We start from the raw sequence: 15,729 nt of genomic DNA, 5'->3' as shown, positions 1-15,729 counted from the left end.
AAAAAAAAAAAAAAAGAAAAGGCCATCATTCTGCTTTCTCTACGCCCAGACATTGAACTCTGATTAAATTAGAAGGGTAGAGGTGTTTTGTCATAGCGTCTATCCTATATCTAGGCGTAGAGAGAGCAAGCGTCGTTTCTGCGTTCTTTGTCCATGGATCATTTGCCAAATCAGACTACCTTCTCCCCGTGACACGTGGGTTTCTTTTCTTCAAACATTTATAAAAAATAAGTGAAGAAAAAAATATCTATAAAGAAAACAAAAAATTTGATGGGGTAATAATTGATTTTTTTTTTTTCCTCTTTCCTTGACTTCCAAGCATAGCTTAAAATATGAATTATGGATTGTGGATTGTGGATTGTGGGATGATTAAGATGGGCAAGTTGCTAAAGAGATCAAATTGTCTTCTCCATGTATGTTCTTCTGGATGTTTGTATGTGTCATGTGGCAACATCTTTCCTTAAATATCCCTCTTCATCCTTTAAATGTTAGTAAATATGGCACATGTTGACACCTAATGTATATGTATAGATGAATATAAGTATAGGGATCCTAACTCAGTTGTTAACGTTAATGTTGGAGGGGACTCCCCATGGTGAGAGGCTGGTGGCAAGTTGTCCATGTAGGAGTGTACATATATTAGAAATTGTCAAATTTGATGACGGAATATCAAAGACCATAGAAGAGGGAATGAGGAATAGGAGTTTGGGTTCCAAAACTTTACTATTAAAAATAAAATAAAAAAAGTAGGAGTTTGGGACATCTTGTATTTCTAGTGAAATCGAATTTTCATCATCAAAGAAGGATTAATCACCTTTGATTGTCTCTCTTAAGGGCAAGATCTAGAGTCGAAGTGATCTAATGATAAAATTCAACATGTTGAAAATCTAGAAGAAGCAACATAAGAGGATGTGGAACCTCATTAGGAAGACACTTGAATCTCTGTTTTGTGTAGGGAAAGGAATCACCGTATTAGGCTTACCCTTTATTTTTTTCGCTCGACCAATTGAATAATCTGACGTCTCTAAAAAGATAATTGGGCAAGAGCACACTACCCTCTTGGCACAGATACACGCAAACGTGTGGGCTAATAGGAAGGCAAGTAGGAGCATCTTCAGTGCTGAGGCAGCATAATTTTTCCACACCTACAGTGTCTAGGCATGTACCTACGTCAATAAATAACATTATTTGTTCAGGTATTATACCAAAAAGATAAAAGACACATCATTATGATATTGAGGGCTCTATGTAGCCGGTTACAATGAGCAAAACCCTATAGAAAGTGGTCTATCTAAATGACTCATTTATTTTAAAATACTAACTTTCTTTTTAAGGAATCCTTCATCAATTGTTTATTGTTCCTTTATGTTATTTTTTTAATTGAATTAAAATAAAAAAAAATTTAAATAATTTGAAAGTGACATCAATATGAATTGCGGATTCGATTCCAATTTTTCAAACCATGGACAAGCGTGTGGAGAAGGCTCCCAAAGTGAATGCATGCCCTTCGAATTTTGAATTTTATTTTAGAAGGATAGAGAACAACCCAAATCATCTATCATGGAATGGGTCAATATGCTGTAGAAGGAAAAATACACAAATATTGAATGTGATAGTTTCAATCATTAAAATGAATAGCCACCACATTGGAGACATATATCATATTGCATGCCATCATCCTAATTTTTTAATTGATTGTAATTTGACAATGTTCGTCATTACTAATTGCCACCCTAACCATCTTAATCTTAAAATTATGGCTGCTATTTGATATTATATAATTTTTTCTATTTACATTTTTTAGGAAGAGGTTCTTTAATCGCCAGGGTAGGATTAATTTGCTGGTGTCCTTTGAATACAATCCTTTACTCTCCGTATGAAATAATATTTTACTATCCTCCAATGTAGAATATCATTTATCGAAACTTATTGATGTGTTCTTTTATGCCGCTTGTTTAATATTTTTTTTTTATTAATTTATTATGGACAAGGTTCCCCATACTATCCATGTGGAGATTCCTCCCACGTCACGTAATCAGCATGTGGGTTTTGTCAGTGGGGGCCCACAATGCTAAAGAAGAGAGGGAGAATATTAGTTATGTGAGATTGTATGAGAACATTTTATTTATTTATTTCTCTTTTTGAAAGATGAAGGAAATGGTTGTGAGGGAGGGGAGGGGAGGGGAGGGAGTTTACTAGTTTTCTTTCACTCCACTGATGAAGATTTCAGTTCATGAATTTTAGGTCATAATTATTCTTCCTAATTGGAAGTCTGAAAATGTTCTATACTATAATGAGACACTTATCCAAATAAAGTAATGACTATCGTTGAAGATTGAAATTCCAATTTTACATGGTTTGAAGAAAATCAAGTCCAAATGTCATAGCATCGCAGTTTCACTAATGAGTGGAATTTTATGAGGGATGAACTTTCAGCTCAGTTGCTGTCAACTAGCCAATGGAAGCCTAGCGTAAGTCCAATGAGAGGTTTGAGTGTTCATCCTTCCTACAAACATAACTTAGCTACTACTCGAGTTGACTTTGTAGCCAAAGAAATAGAATCTTAAAAGGTATTTTAAAAATACTAAAACCTAAAGAGGAAAATTTTGAATCCGAGCGGAAAAATGAATTATTCCATTTCTTTGATTGTGAGAGCATGAGTTGCTTCTACCCTCATCTCAACAAGAAAATAAAAAAAATATGAGAAAGAAACCAAAGGAGAGAAAACATGAGAGAGACAAAACTTCCAGGTCTTTTTCTAACACCCCTGGCTGGAGAGGATTCAAGTCCCTCCAGGTAATAGTCCCTGGTCCTATGATGGGGCTTGCACCAGAGAATGATGCAGATCCACCGGATGTTAGCGGAGGCCAGCAGTGAGACAAGTCCATTGGCAAGCCAGCCCACAGTGGTAATACGTGAATAGCCCGTCTCATCATTGGCCCGATCACCCTTCCCTATTCAAGGCCTACCAAACGCCCTCCCACATCTGATAAAATCCCTATTTTCTACAACTTCCTTTCAATTTTTTTCCATTTCTTTTCTTCAAAGCTTATGCAACAAATCTATTGCTTTCAACTCTCTCTCTCTCTCTCTCACGCAGAGACATTCACACTCTCTGAGTCTGGTTCTCACACATTGCTTCGTTTCCTTGTTCTTGAACCAGTGGCTTTTTGAGGAGTCCGTCTCTGATCCGTCATTTCCTTCTCGAGATGAAGATTAGCAATTCTAAGCTTCTGAGGTCGGACTAGGTAGAGATCTTTATTGCAATTTACTCGTCATTCATTTCGTTTTTTCTTTTAATTGATCTTCTCCTTCTAATCCCAGTTGCTGAATCTTTTTTGCTTAATTTTTTTCTCCTCCCTGGCCGAGAAGGTGGTTTTGGTCTGAGCAAGTGACCATGCCTTTGAGACGGGGATCCTCTGGTGCTGGCCGCCGGAGGAACAGAAGCGGTTGCTGTCGTGTACCTTTCGCAATTCTCCTTTTCTTTGCAGTTGCGCCCTTGCTTTTTCTCATCGGACGGAATCTCCACACCACTACCACCGCCACAATCGGTTAGTTTCCTCTCTACTTCTGTTGTGCATTTTCCTCTTCTTGATTTTGGTGTTTCGGGATGCAATTTTTCATCAATCTGTAATGTGGTTAAAATCTCTATTATCTGTAATGTGGTTAAAATCTCTATTAATTTTCTAGATCTCACCTTGGTTACTCCGTTCTTTGAATCTCCTCATACTCGCTTAGTGGTAAATCCGTAAATAAGAAAAAAATAAGGAAAACCAAAAATAAAACCAGAAGGTTCTGGTTCACCCAGAGAAGGGGCAAGAGAGTTATGCATGCCTCTGTTGAGTCATCTTGATTTGGTAGCTTTTACCAGAGCAACTATGCAGCCAAAATAAGGGTGAATCCCTTTTGTTTTTAATTTTTGCCACCACTGTATCTCGAATTACTCTGCGCTGGCGATGTGGGTGTACTTGAAATTTTGCATTTTTCATGTTCGAAAATTCCATCACTCACAACAACTCCAAGTTAACTAAAGAATCTTTATCCTGACCATCTTGAATCAGCTACATGTATCGTGATGTCATTCCACTCTATCTAGAGCAATCTCTTCTGTTAAAGTGTCAGTTGTCAGAAATTGTATCACTTCCTGTAGCAATGTTGGCTTTTGCGTTCCTTTCTCCTTCCAGAGTCTGCACTGTATAAATCCTAATGATCATTGCGCATCTGTCAAGTAGAACCAAAACATATCTATCGCAAGATGAATTTTTTGAGAAGTTCTCTGGGAGTTCTGTTACAGAGATAAATAGAAGCAAAATGGTTTCTCTTTTCTGGGGGGACAATGAGTTAAGGGACTAAAGGGATGATATCTTGGTGGTTCAAGACAGGGTTTTAGCGCCCTTGTGGGTCAATAAACAACCTCTATCAACTAAGCAAGATCATAGCTTAAAAAATGGTAATGTCTAAATGATGATGCTTGAAATGTTTCCTTTTGTAGACAACTTGGGGATCCAAATTCAAGTGGTGGCTCATGTAAGTGGCAAGACAAGTAATTTTTCTCCAGTCTCCACAGTAGGTTAGGACAATTTTGGAGTTATGTCTGTGCAATGAACGGGTCAATGAGATTACATAAATCCTGCCTTAAAGGGATTTAAAACATTAAACATCCATTGATTAGGATTGAAGAACTAGTTTGACAAGATGCAGATATTAAATTTTTTTCCCCGATGTGCTTCTGATCTTTTTGGCATCTGTTGCTAGCATGGTTCGAGGATTGGTTGATAACAAGATCAGGGTCAGTATGGTGGGACCTATCCATTTACTTATAACAGTTGGTTGGTTGATTACTTGATTAACTACCAATGTCTAGATCTTGCTCTCTGATTGCTTATCCTTTGTTTGGGTTGTCAGTTTCCATATCAATGCTGAAATCAATCTGCTCTATAATCCTAAGGTCCTTAATTAGGTTTCTCTTGCATTGGTGAATAGGTTTTTACATTAGGGTTTTGACAGGTTTTTTCATATGCACGTGCGTGATATCTTTAGTCCCACTAATTGTTGACTTGGTTCTCCCTTTTCTTCTACTGACACTTTCCCTCCATGAATTCTATATTTTTCACTGTTAACACTTGATAACCATTTTTACTTCACAAATCTATCACTCAAAATATATTCTGTCCATACACTCGACCAGAAATACACACTGTCCTGTTATCTTTAACCCTAGCAACAGCCACCAAAAGACATGTTTCCTTTCCAGATTTCAATCTTTATTGGTTGAAACACATTCCACCCACCATATATGCCAACTGCCTCGCATATTTCAACATTTTCTGCACTGCTTTAAATCCTTAAAATGTTGTATATGTCTAAAACCCTTGTAATCTACCCACCTGATGCAGTTGCATGTGCATGGGTGGACTAGCATGACTCATTCTGGAAACCTCGACTAAGACGAACCCAAACCTGAACCCAAACTCAAATCCAAACCCGACCCCTAATCAAATGATGCAGAATTGAGGCTGGACTAGGTTGACCCTTCGGGAAATCTTAACCAAGACAAACTGGATCTGATTGGATTTTTGGGGTTAGTAGGATATTTTAGGATTTACTTTATTTAGGAAATATTGAGTTATTTTAATTGGGAATATATGTAATCTTTATTTTGAGTAGTTGTTAGGCAAGTACGAAGTTACCAATTTGAGTTTTATTCTGTTTCTAATTTCATTAGTTAGAACTTAGGAAGTAATTAGGAGTTGCTAATTTAATTTTAGATTTTAACGAGGCAAGTTTTAATTTCAGTTTATTATATAAAGGCTTGTGACCCAAGTTATCAGACAGATTTTGAGAATGAATTGAATTGAATGTTTTGGTGCCGCGTATGGTGCAAGGCTAGGTCATGTAACCTCCTTCCCCCCCTTTGTGCGATATCTTCTCTTCTCCCCTACAACTCTGAGTTCTCTCAGGGATTTCTTCCCGTTCTCTACTGGCCCTCCATCAAGTGATATCAGAGCCAAAGGATCCTCTCATGCGTTCCCTTTTCCTTCCTGTCTTCTCCCCATTCTCTGTTTTGGTTTTTGCTGAGACTGAGAAAAAAAAAACTTTGTTGAACTCTCTCCTGCAGCAGCCCCATACTTCCATAAACCCCCTTTGATTCCTATTTAGGAAACCCCTTTCCCTGTTATAACAGCACCAAAAAAAGAGAAAAAAAAAAAAGAAGAGGAGTCCTCGGACCAAAACCCACCCTCCATTCGAGTCTGCCCTACCAAATCCCCACCACCCTTCTCTCTTTTTTCCCTTTGATTGAACCCCTCACTTAGGGTTCCGCAAGCAACAAGTGAAAAGGAAAAAAAGAAAAAAAAGAAGTCAACAAAGAGAAATAGCAGAGAGAGTGAGCGGAATCAGAAGAAAAGAAGAAAGAAGCGAGAAGGAAAGGACAGAAGAAGAGAAGAGAAAGCACAAGAGAGAACTTTCGTACCTGGTTCGAAACCCTTCCACATGTCGCATCTAGGCAATGCCGACTTCCTTTGATGTCATCGGCCTCTGGAGTTCCTCCTCCTTTCCTCTTTTTTGACCCTTCTCTGTTGTAGCGGTATAGCCTCATTGTTCCTTAGATCGACAAAGAAGAAGAACCCCACTAGGTTCTCACTCTGTTTTGTCGGTATAGGAAACCCCATCTTCTTGTCAAATCCTTATTTCCCCTTTTGTCTTACTTTGTTTTCCATATTTACCCCTCCTTAGTGCCCTTATTCTGATTTACTCCTATTTTTAATCTTGGTTCCAGGTATACCCCTATCCCATACATACTCTATATCGAGGGATATATTTGAACTTTCCAAATTACAATTCTGCCATCCCATCATAAACTTTGGTTTATTTACCAACTTTTCATTATTACCATGGATTCCTTTGTGTTCAAATTTTTAGTGCGGCTACCAAATGGAAAGCCTGCTCATTTGTTGATTGATGAGAGACAACATGACAGTTTTGTCTATAGGTGAAACAGAGCCTGGTTTCTTAAAACCCCAACCCAACCTTAGGTCCCCAAAACTCAACTCAGGCCTAACCCAACCATGCCAGGTTCACGCTAAAGCCCAACTCTATCGGGCTCAGGGTTGGGCTGGGTTGACCTTGACTTGTTCTGCATTTTTATTTTTTTTTGTTATTTTTTTCTTACAAAAGGTCACAAATGTTAAGCCTATACTTACCAGGGGGTGGGGAGATTTTAAGACTATGGCCAGCCCTTGTTCTACCCCTAATCCATAAATTGGCATCAAGCAAGGTTGTCAATTTGGTTATAAGATAGACCTTTTAATCGTTTGGCATCACCACATCTCCCAGAAGTTGGATAGGCCAAATTTTGGCCCAGTTCTTGATGATTCCTACTATATCTAAAGTTCATATCAAGACATAATAGGAGACATAGAGACAATCTATGGAAAGAAAATGGGGGATATAGTTTGACCATTTGGTCGTCTTAGCTCAATATGTAAGAGTATGTGGCTTGTGTAACACATGACGTGGGTTGAAGTAATTCAGACAGCTTATGTAATACTTGTGTAACACATTATGTGGCTTGTGTAACACATGCTGTGGGCCTAGGGGAAGGGGAACACTATTACTAAACACAATAATAAATCAGGGTTAAAATCAGGCAGGGTTGACCTTCATAACTAGGTTAGACAGGGTTCGGGCTCAGGGTGGGCCAGGGCAGGTTTGGGCCGTCAGGGCAAAACTTACACCCCTAGTTTCGTCTCACGATTTGTGGTGGATATGTTGTCAAAGACCAATCGGATTATTTTTGAGTCAGAGGATGTTGTATTCGTTGAATTCTCTATTTCTCATTATTATAATAGTGCATTTTGTGAAGTGTTTGACTCTCCTCAATTCATCATTAAATTGGGTTGATGTTGGTTGGAACAACTAGATGACATCCTTGATCGTGACAATAATGTGTGCACCCTCCAGGCTTATCACATTTGTCAAAAATTTGATCTTCATAGATTGGTTGAGTCAAAGAAATTGATAACCCCAATACAACCACAAGATGAACCAAATGCATAAACACAAGTAGAAGATCGTCCTATTGTGGAACATGTGATGACAACAGAAAGTGAGAGAATCGTGGATCAAGTAATGAAGGACATTAATGCAGTGCCACTTGTTCACCATCATGAATTCGTTCTTCCCCATGATTTTCTGAACAAGAATGCACCTCCACCGGTTTACATCTTGGATTTTGTTTACTATGCAGACAACGAGCAATTCACCCTCCACTCGTGAGTTTTTATTGTTATCATTCTTTAAAGCTCATAGACGAGTTTTTCTCAACATCGGGGGAGTTGATGCAGAATTGAGGCTGAATTGGGTTGACCCTTCAGGCAATCTCAATCGAGATGAACCGGATCCGATTGGATTTTTGGGGTCAGTAGGATTTTCTAGGATTTACTTTATTTAGGAAATATTGAGTTGTTTTAATTAGGGAGATATGTAATCTTTATTTGGGTAGTTGCTAGACAAGTAGGGAGTTACCAATTTGATTTTTATTCTGTTTCTAATTTCATTAGTTAGAACTTAGAGAGTAATTAGGAGTTGCTAATTTAATTTTAGATTTTGATTAGGCAAGTTTTAATTTCAGTTTATTATAGAAAGGCATGTAACCCAAGTTCTTTGACAAATTTTGAGAATGAATTGAATTGAATGTTTTGGTGCCGGGTATAGTGCAAGACTGGGTTGTCTGACCTCCTTCCCCTCCTTTGTGTGATATCTTCTCTTCTCCCCTGAAACTCTGAGTTCTCTCAGAGATTTTTTCCCTTTCTCTATGGGCCCTCCGTCATCAAATCTAGTTTTTGGTATATAAGGGTTGATAGCTTCTGTCATGGATCTACTAGGCATAAAACCAAGTTGGTTACTCATATCTCGAAGAACGATTATGGTTTCATGCCTGGTAGATTCAGGAAGGAAACTATTTACCTACTAGGGATGTTCATGGAAAGATATAGAGCCTACAGGAAGGATCTCCATATGGTCTTTATTGACCTAGAAAAATCCTATCAGAGTCCCTAGAGATTTAATATGGCATGTCCTTGTGCAGAGGGGATGTCGAGTAAATATGTGGATGTAATTAAAGATATGTATGAGTGCGTGGTGACTAGTGGAAGGTCAAGGTAAGGAATTTCCAATGCCTCCAAGTCTAAAAAGCGTAGCCATAAATATCAGGAATTTTTTTTTTCTTTTGGGGGGTGGTGTTGATTCTAGTTTTGCTTTCAGTTGGGCAGGTAGTTGAAGAAAGGCATAAGAAATTAGCTCATCTTTTAAATTGGAAATTAGGATGTGTTCGCAGTGAACATCATGTTTTCTTTTTTTCCAAGTTTAGCTAATAAGATTGGCAGTTAGTTGACTGAGGTGAATATTTGCCAGCTTCGTCTTTGTTCTCGGAGGGTTCATTGCATATTGTACTTATGTTTTCAGCTCTTCGCAGTCCAGTTTTCTTGATACCTGTGTACATCCTAATATATTCTGGAACGTAACTGTTCAGATAAAATAACTTCTGTAAAAGTGGACGATCCTCTTCATCATATTCTCTGAAGCCTTTTTTACTTATCCATTCAAATGTTTTCAGCATGCATTTCATTGTCACATATAATTATGCTTTTTTTAATGTGGAACTTTCTATTTATTTCATTAATGTATTGATAATCCAATCCTGAAGTTGTAGTTCATTTTTGCCTCCATTGTCCCAACTTTTTAAAGAAAGGGTCTGTTCTGTTTGCCCATGTTACTGGCAATTGAGGTCCCATAATATTCAGTCTGTCATGGTCAGTCGAGTCATAGTTGTATTATGGTCAGTGTACATGTACATTTCCAGAAACATCTCCATAATAATTAAACCTCTCCCCTGAGATCAAATGAATCCTAGTATTTGAAGCCTTGAGAAAACTGTTTTGAGTATTGTTGCCTAGAACAGTTTTGGAATTTCATGTTCTCAGAATCTTGGTGAATGACTTGGTTGATGACCGGGGTTTATGCTAACAACTCTTTTTTGAGTTTCATGAACAAGGAACTTCCATGAATGTGGCTACTGGCTCTATGATGAATTAACTAGTGCATAAGAATCTAGTGTGACTATCTTGAAAAAACTTCTTCGTTCACCAGTGGGATCAAGATATGAGGAAACTAATGATTGCTTATATAGATTTGGTTTTGTCCCAACCCGGGTTTTTTTCTTCTTCAGATATATATATTTGAACTTATGAAACCTATAATTATTTATTGAGCAGATCCAAGCGGAATCCAAACTGGCACTAATGTACAGGTAGCTTTTTACTGCCCTATTTTATATTGGATTATGGAAACCCATCGATCTTTTTTGTTCTCCAAATCTTGAAATTTGGGTGAATGTGTGCAGAATTTAGATTGGCGAGAACAGCTGGCGAAGCAATATTTTACATCCATTTTCTCGAAAGAGGCAAGTGGGACTTTATTACATTTCTAACCAAGTTTAGGGATGCATTTATTTATTTATTTTTAGCATTTAATTAATGATGTTTTTTTTAATAAGGGCCAGATCCTAATTAATGAGCGATGACAGGTCATTGATACCATTACAGCGAACATAGATGACATGGGACCATTGAGCCTTGATTTTGTTAGAAAAAACTCTTTGTCTTCTTCATGGAAAGTTTTGGGGCTGGAAGATTCTGACCAGAGTAATTCTACTTTAACAGAGGTAATTGATGGTTAGGCTTATTTTTGTACCGCTGTCCTGATTGGTTAGGTCCACTCTCATTCAATAACCAAGTGAGGTTACAGATTTTGATACTTTTCTGTGTCCTCTGTGTTTGTGTTTGCAGCCAAACCAAATAATTACGGGCATAGAACGAGATACTCCTCAAGTCAAACTGGAAAATGTTACTACAGGTTGTTATTTGTATCTTGGGAATCATTTTCCTTTCTTAGCTCCATTGGTGTTTCCTTTACATGTATTGAAAATGATACTTCTTTGATGCAGATGATAATGCTCAAATTCTTGATAAACCTGAAAAAAGAGCCCGACGGGTAAATATCTGCTTTTAAGTATTTCTTGCTGCGATTATTTTTTGGTGGATTTGATAGAACTCATGACATGGAGAAATGAGAAATAAATACTGATGTTTGGTCTGTAAGATTACTCAAGTGGCTTATCTCTACATTTTCTATTCTTCTATTCTATAGTTTTTTTTCGTATTTGTTCTTTATTAGCTTAAACTTCATGCAGCAATTGCGAGAGAAAGGGCGTGAAAAAGGGGCAGCTTATTTAGTCCACCAAGATAATGAAGCAATCGTTAAGCTAGAAAATAGTGCCATTGAACGCTCAAAGGCTGTTGACTCTTCAGTTTTGGGGAAATACAGCTTATGGAGGCGGGAAAATGAGATGAGAATTTGGATTCAACAATACGCTTGATGCGAGATCAAATGATTATGGCTAGGGTATATGCAACCATTGCAAGGATGAAGAACAAGCTTGATCTATACCTGGAGCTTTCCGCAAGGCGCAAGGAAAGCCAACGTGCCCTTGGAGATGCCAATACTGATGCAGATCTGGGCCGCAGGTAATAACAGTTTCAAGTTGGAATATCTCTTAAAATGTTTATTTGCATTTCTGGTTTCTAAGCATTCCTGTTCTCCATATTTATACGGTGCCCTTTTCTGTTGCATTTTTATTTTTAGTGCACCTGAGAAAATTAAGGCTATGGGTCAAGTCCTGTCTAAAGCAAGAGAACAGCTCTATGACTGCAAATTGGTAACCCAAAAGCTTAGAGTGATGCTTCAATCAGCTGATGAACAGGTAAGGCGCTTCAAGAAGCAGAGCACATTCCTAAGCCAATTAGCAGCGAAGACTGTCCTGAACGGGATCAATTGCCTGTCAATGCGTTTAACCATAAGCTACTACCTCCTTCCACCTGAGAAGAAAAAGTTCCCAAGAAGTGAGAATTTGGAAAATCCAAATCTTTACCACTATGCTCTATTCTCTGACAATGTCTTAGCTGCGTCGGTCGTTGTCAACTCAACCATCATGAATGCTAAGGTGAAGCAATTGAATCTTTTCTTATTTTGGTTATACAATGGCATGAGTTCTGCTTCATTATAAGATCTGAAATAGTTCCATAATATGTCTCCACTATTGTTATGGTTTTTCTATTAGCACTTCGTTTCCATTCCTAAAGTAAATTGCTTCTTTGATGGATTTCAGGAACCGGAGGAGCATGTATTCCATTTGGTGACCGATAAACTGAACTTTGGAGCCATGAATATGTGGATTCTGTTGAACCCACCTGGAAAAGCCACCATCCATGTTGAAAATGTCGATGAGTTCAAATGGTTGAACTCATCCTACTGTCCAGTTCTCCGTCAACTTGAGTCTGCTGCCATGAAAGAGTACTATTTCAAGGCAGATAATCCAACAACTCTCTCAGCTGGTTCTTCAAATATGAAATACAGGAATCCAAAATATCTTTCAATGCTTAACCACCTGAGGTTCTACCTTCCGCAAGTTTATCCCAAGTTGGATAAGATCCTCTTTCTTGATGACATTGTTGTCCAGAAGGACTTGACTGGGTTGTGGTCAGTGGATCTCCATGGGAAAGTAAATGGGGCAGTTGAGACTTGTGGTCAAAGTTTCCACCGGTTTGACAAATATCTCAATTTCTCCAACCCCCATATTGCGAGGAATTTTGATCCAAACGCATGTGGGTGGGCCTATGGGATGAACATCTTTGATCTGAAGGAATGAAAAAAGAAGGATATCACTGGGATCTACCACAAGTGGCAGAACATGGTGAGTTTATTTGATCTTGCAATCAGTTGCATTTTTTTCATATATATAGTCACATATGCCTGTATGCTTACGCATAACATAGTCTAACAATTCTTCTGGTTCATTTTCTTGAATCAGAACGAAAATAGGGAGCTGTGGAAGCTTGGAACATTACCCCCAGGTCTAATTACATTCTATGGGCTGACACATTCGCTGAACAAATCATGGCATGTGCTTGGGTTAGGGTATAACCCAAGCATCAATCGGGGGGAGATTGATAATGCGGTAGTCATCCACTATAATGGGAACATGAAGCCATGGCTAGAGCTGGCGATGACCAAGTACAGATCATATTGGACAGAGTTCATTAAGTTGACCACCCGTACATACTCAGATGCAACCTGAGTGAATGAGTGGGCACGTGGAGGAAGCCACATGGGTGCATTTTAGTAAGCACAGCAGCTATTCACCCATCTCTTGCCCCAACGAAAGATTGGTGTGGATTGAAAATCATGAAGAGTTAGTTCCACCTTTTTCCTTCCTTTCTTCCATACTGCAAATATTAGTTCACCCCTTTTCACATATTGGTTATTCTTCTAGTGTTCAATTCACATTGATTCATTCCCCTAGTAAGAATGGTGTTTTTTTCCTATGGAGTAGGGTATGAAGTTAGAAACTGCCTATGCCTCACTAACATGTGAGTTCTCAGTTGTGTATTTTGTGAGGGGTTCTAGTGTTTGAGCATAAGTGCAATTTACCTTTCGGTCATTGAAAACACATTATTGATTTGTAGAATGACTTTTAAGTTCCATTTTCTGTGTAGTTCTCAGTTCTGTATTTTGTGAGAGGGTCAACTGTTGGGTTTAAGTGCAATTCTCTATTTGTTCATTTTAAAACACATCACTACTGATTTGTGGAATGGATTTTTAACATTGCAAATTTTGCAATTGCTTTTGTGCACTCCCCCCACCCCCTCCCCACCCCCTCCCAAAAAAAGAAAAAAAATCATTTTTCCCATTCAATCCATGTAATTTTGTTGGAGAGTAAAATTTGTGTGCATTGTGCGTTAAAAGGTGTCTTCTTGGCTAAAAAGTGTAGCAAATATAATCCAAATCTAAATTCCACGGACTTTTTTTGTTGTCAAAGATAATTGAATCAGGCGCTACTTTGGCCCTCCATAGTGATTAAGATGTGTTACGAATCTAGTGACTTTGTGCCCAGTCCACTGCAAGACCAGACTTGGCTCTTCGCTGGCAGTCTTTTAATGGCAGTTGGGTCAAGCTTCTACGAAGTTCGCGTCAATTCCTCAACATGGAGTCACTCATGTCTGAGTCTTACCAGCCCTTTAGGTTGATAACCACTCGTCGTGACTACCTACGTAAGTTCTCGAGGTAGAGAGGGTTGGGAGTTTGGACTATGGACTTGCGAGGTGCACCCACAAGATGTGATGCTCTTTTGTCCCTTTTGGATCAGACAGATTAGAATAGGACACACACAAGAACGTCTAATTTGTTTCGAATACATTGTCAACAAGTACTAGTAGTTTCATCACTAGCCGACACTCGACAGTGAAAAAGAAGATATTATTTATCTTAATTAAGGAAAGAAATGGAGGACCCTTAAGCTGAAAACGTAAATTTACAAGCTCCGATGCCAACACCCATCGAGCTTGTTACATAATTTTAAGCTTCATCAATATCTGGCAGGGACAGATAGACTTCATTTGGCGAGGAGTGCGTCCTGGGTTTTCCTGAAGAGCTTGTGCTGGATGTGCTGAGCGAAGGTACGAGGTGGGAACACAGCCGGCTCCGACTCGGTCACGACTTCCGGCAGAGGCTTGAGATGATCTTCTCCTTGGGAGGTGATGAGGCAAAATATGTCCCCTTCCTCAGCACGGCTGAAGCATGTATGCAAACCTAAACAGAAGAATGACCCACACCTCAGCTCTCCTCAAGCTTTGCTGCCACCTCGGCCCCCCATCAGGCCATGCCGCCACCTCGGCCCCCCATCAGGCCGTGCCACCACCTCAGCCCTCTATCAGGCCGTGCCGCCACCTCAGCCCTCCATCAGGTCGTGCCGCCACCTCGACATCTCATCAAGCCGTGCTATTACCTCGGTCCTCCATCAGGCCGTGCTATTACCTTGGCCCTCCATCAGGCCGTGCTGCCATCTCGGCACTACATCATTCCATGACGCCACCTCGGCCCTCCATCAGGCAATGCTACTACCTCCGCATCTCATCAGGCCATGCTACTGCCTTGGTCCTCCATTAGGGCGAGCTGCCACCTTGGCCTTCAGTTAGGCCGTGCTACCACCTTGGCCCTCCATCAAGCCGTGCTTTGACCTCGGCCTCCATCAGGCCGTGCTGCCACCTCGGCCCTCCATCAGGCCGTGCTAACACCTCGGCATCTCATTATGCCGTGCTACTGCATTGGCCCTCTATCAGGCCGTGCTGTCAGTCACCTCGGTTGACATATCACCTCAGCTCGGCACAATCAAGTAAGGCACCCAGAAACGTGCTCTCATCCACTCCAACATTCAAGGAACGTAATCCCTGATCACGGAGGTAGGCCTCTATCCACTACGCGTCATCAGAGGCGTCCACCCCTCTCACGACTTGCTTGGCACATCAAGCCCTTACGCACTAAGGCACGTAAGCCAAAGCACGACTCAACACCTCAAGCCCTTATGCACTAGGGCATGTAAGCCCACTCCCTGGCTTGGCACTTCAAGACCTTACTCATTAAGGCATGTAAGCCCAAGCCCCTGCTTGGCACTCCAAGACCTTACACATTAAGGCATGTAAGCCCAAGCATGGCTCGGCACCTCAAGACCTTACGCATTAAAGCATACAATCTCGAGCCCCGGCTCAGCACTACAAAAGACCTTAACACGAGGCGCCTCAAAAGACCGAGCCCAAGCTCGGCAGTCTCTAAGAT

The 15,729-nt window shown here is 39.8% G+C and overlaps 2 protein-coding genes across 4 annotated transcripts in view; both read left to right on the top strand.

Moving 5' to 3' along the window:
* LOC122082485 (polygalacturonate 4-alpha-galacturonosyltransferase-like) overlaps window positions 1-13,737 on the top strand; it is a 17,575-nt gene extending 3,838 nt beyond the window's left edge. Inside the window, exons 7-9 of the mRNA XM_042650087.1 lie at window positions 11,704-12,061; window positions 12,227-12,811; window positions 12,929-13,737. Coding sequence (XP_042506021.1) covers window positions 11,704-12,061; window positions 12,227-12,766 — 898 coding nt within the window. The 3' untranslated portion in view covers window positions 12,767-12,811; window positions 12,929-13,737. The remainder of the gene's footprint in view (window positions 1-11,703; window positions 12,062-12,226; window positions 12,812-12,928) is intronic.
* Window positions 2,828-11,430, top strand: LOC122082488 (polygalacturonate 4-alpha-galacturonosyltransferase-like). Of its 3 annotated transcripts, none has more exons than XM_042650091.1 (8): window positions 2,828-3,238; window positions 3,373-3,551; window positions 10,275-10,309; window positions 10,403-10,462; window positions 10,586-10,723; window positions 10,873-10,914; window positions 11,006-11,052; window positions 11,252-11,430. In XM_042650091.1, the coding sequence occupies exons 1-8, from the start codon at window positions 3,210-3,212 to the stop codon at window positions 11,292-11,294; spliced, it is 573 nt and encodes a 190-aa protein (XP_042506025.1). In that variant the 5' UTR covers window positions 2,828-3,209; the 3' UTR covers window positions 11,295-11,430. The 3 variants fall into 3 exon arrangements, 2 of the variants coding, with proteins under 2 accessions (XP_042506025.1, XP_042506024.1); XR_006141324.1 differs by having other exon boundaries at window positions 2,833-3,238; window positions 10,848-10,914; window positions 11,006-11,151; window positions 11,252-11,385; XM_042650090.1 differs by lacking the exon at window positions 11,252-11,430 and having other exon boundaries at window positions 2,833-3,238; window positions 10,848-10,914; window positions 11,006-11,245.
* Window positions 13,738-15,729: the final 1,992 nt, after the last annotated feature.

This window comes from Macadamia integrifolia, chromosome 6 (genome assembly GCF_013358625.1).
Source record: "Macadamia integrifolia cultivar HAES 741 chromosome 6, SCU_Mint_v3, whole genome shotgun sequence".
In the NCBI taxonomy this organism is placed as follows: domain Eukaryota; kingdom Viridiplantae; phylum Streptophyta; class Magnoliopsida; order Proteales; family Proteaceae; genus Macadamia; species Macadamia integrifolia.
The sequence above is the reverse complement of the archived record's forward strand: the minus strand, read 5'-3'. Positions and strand labels throughout refer to the sequence as shown.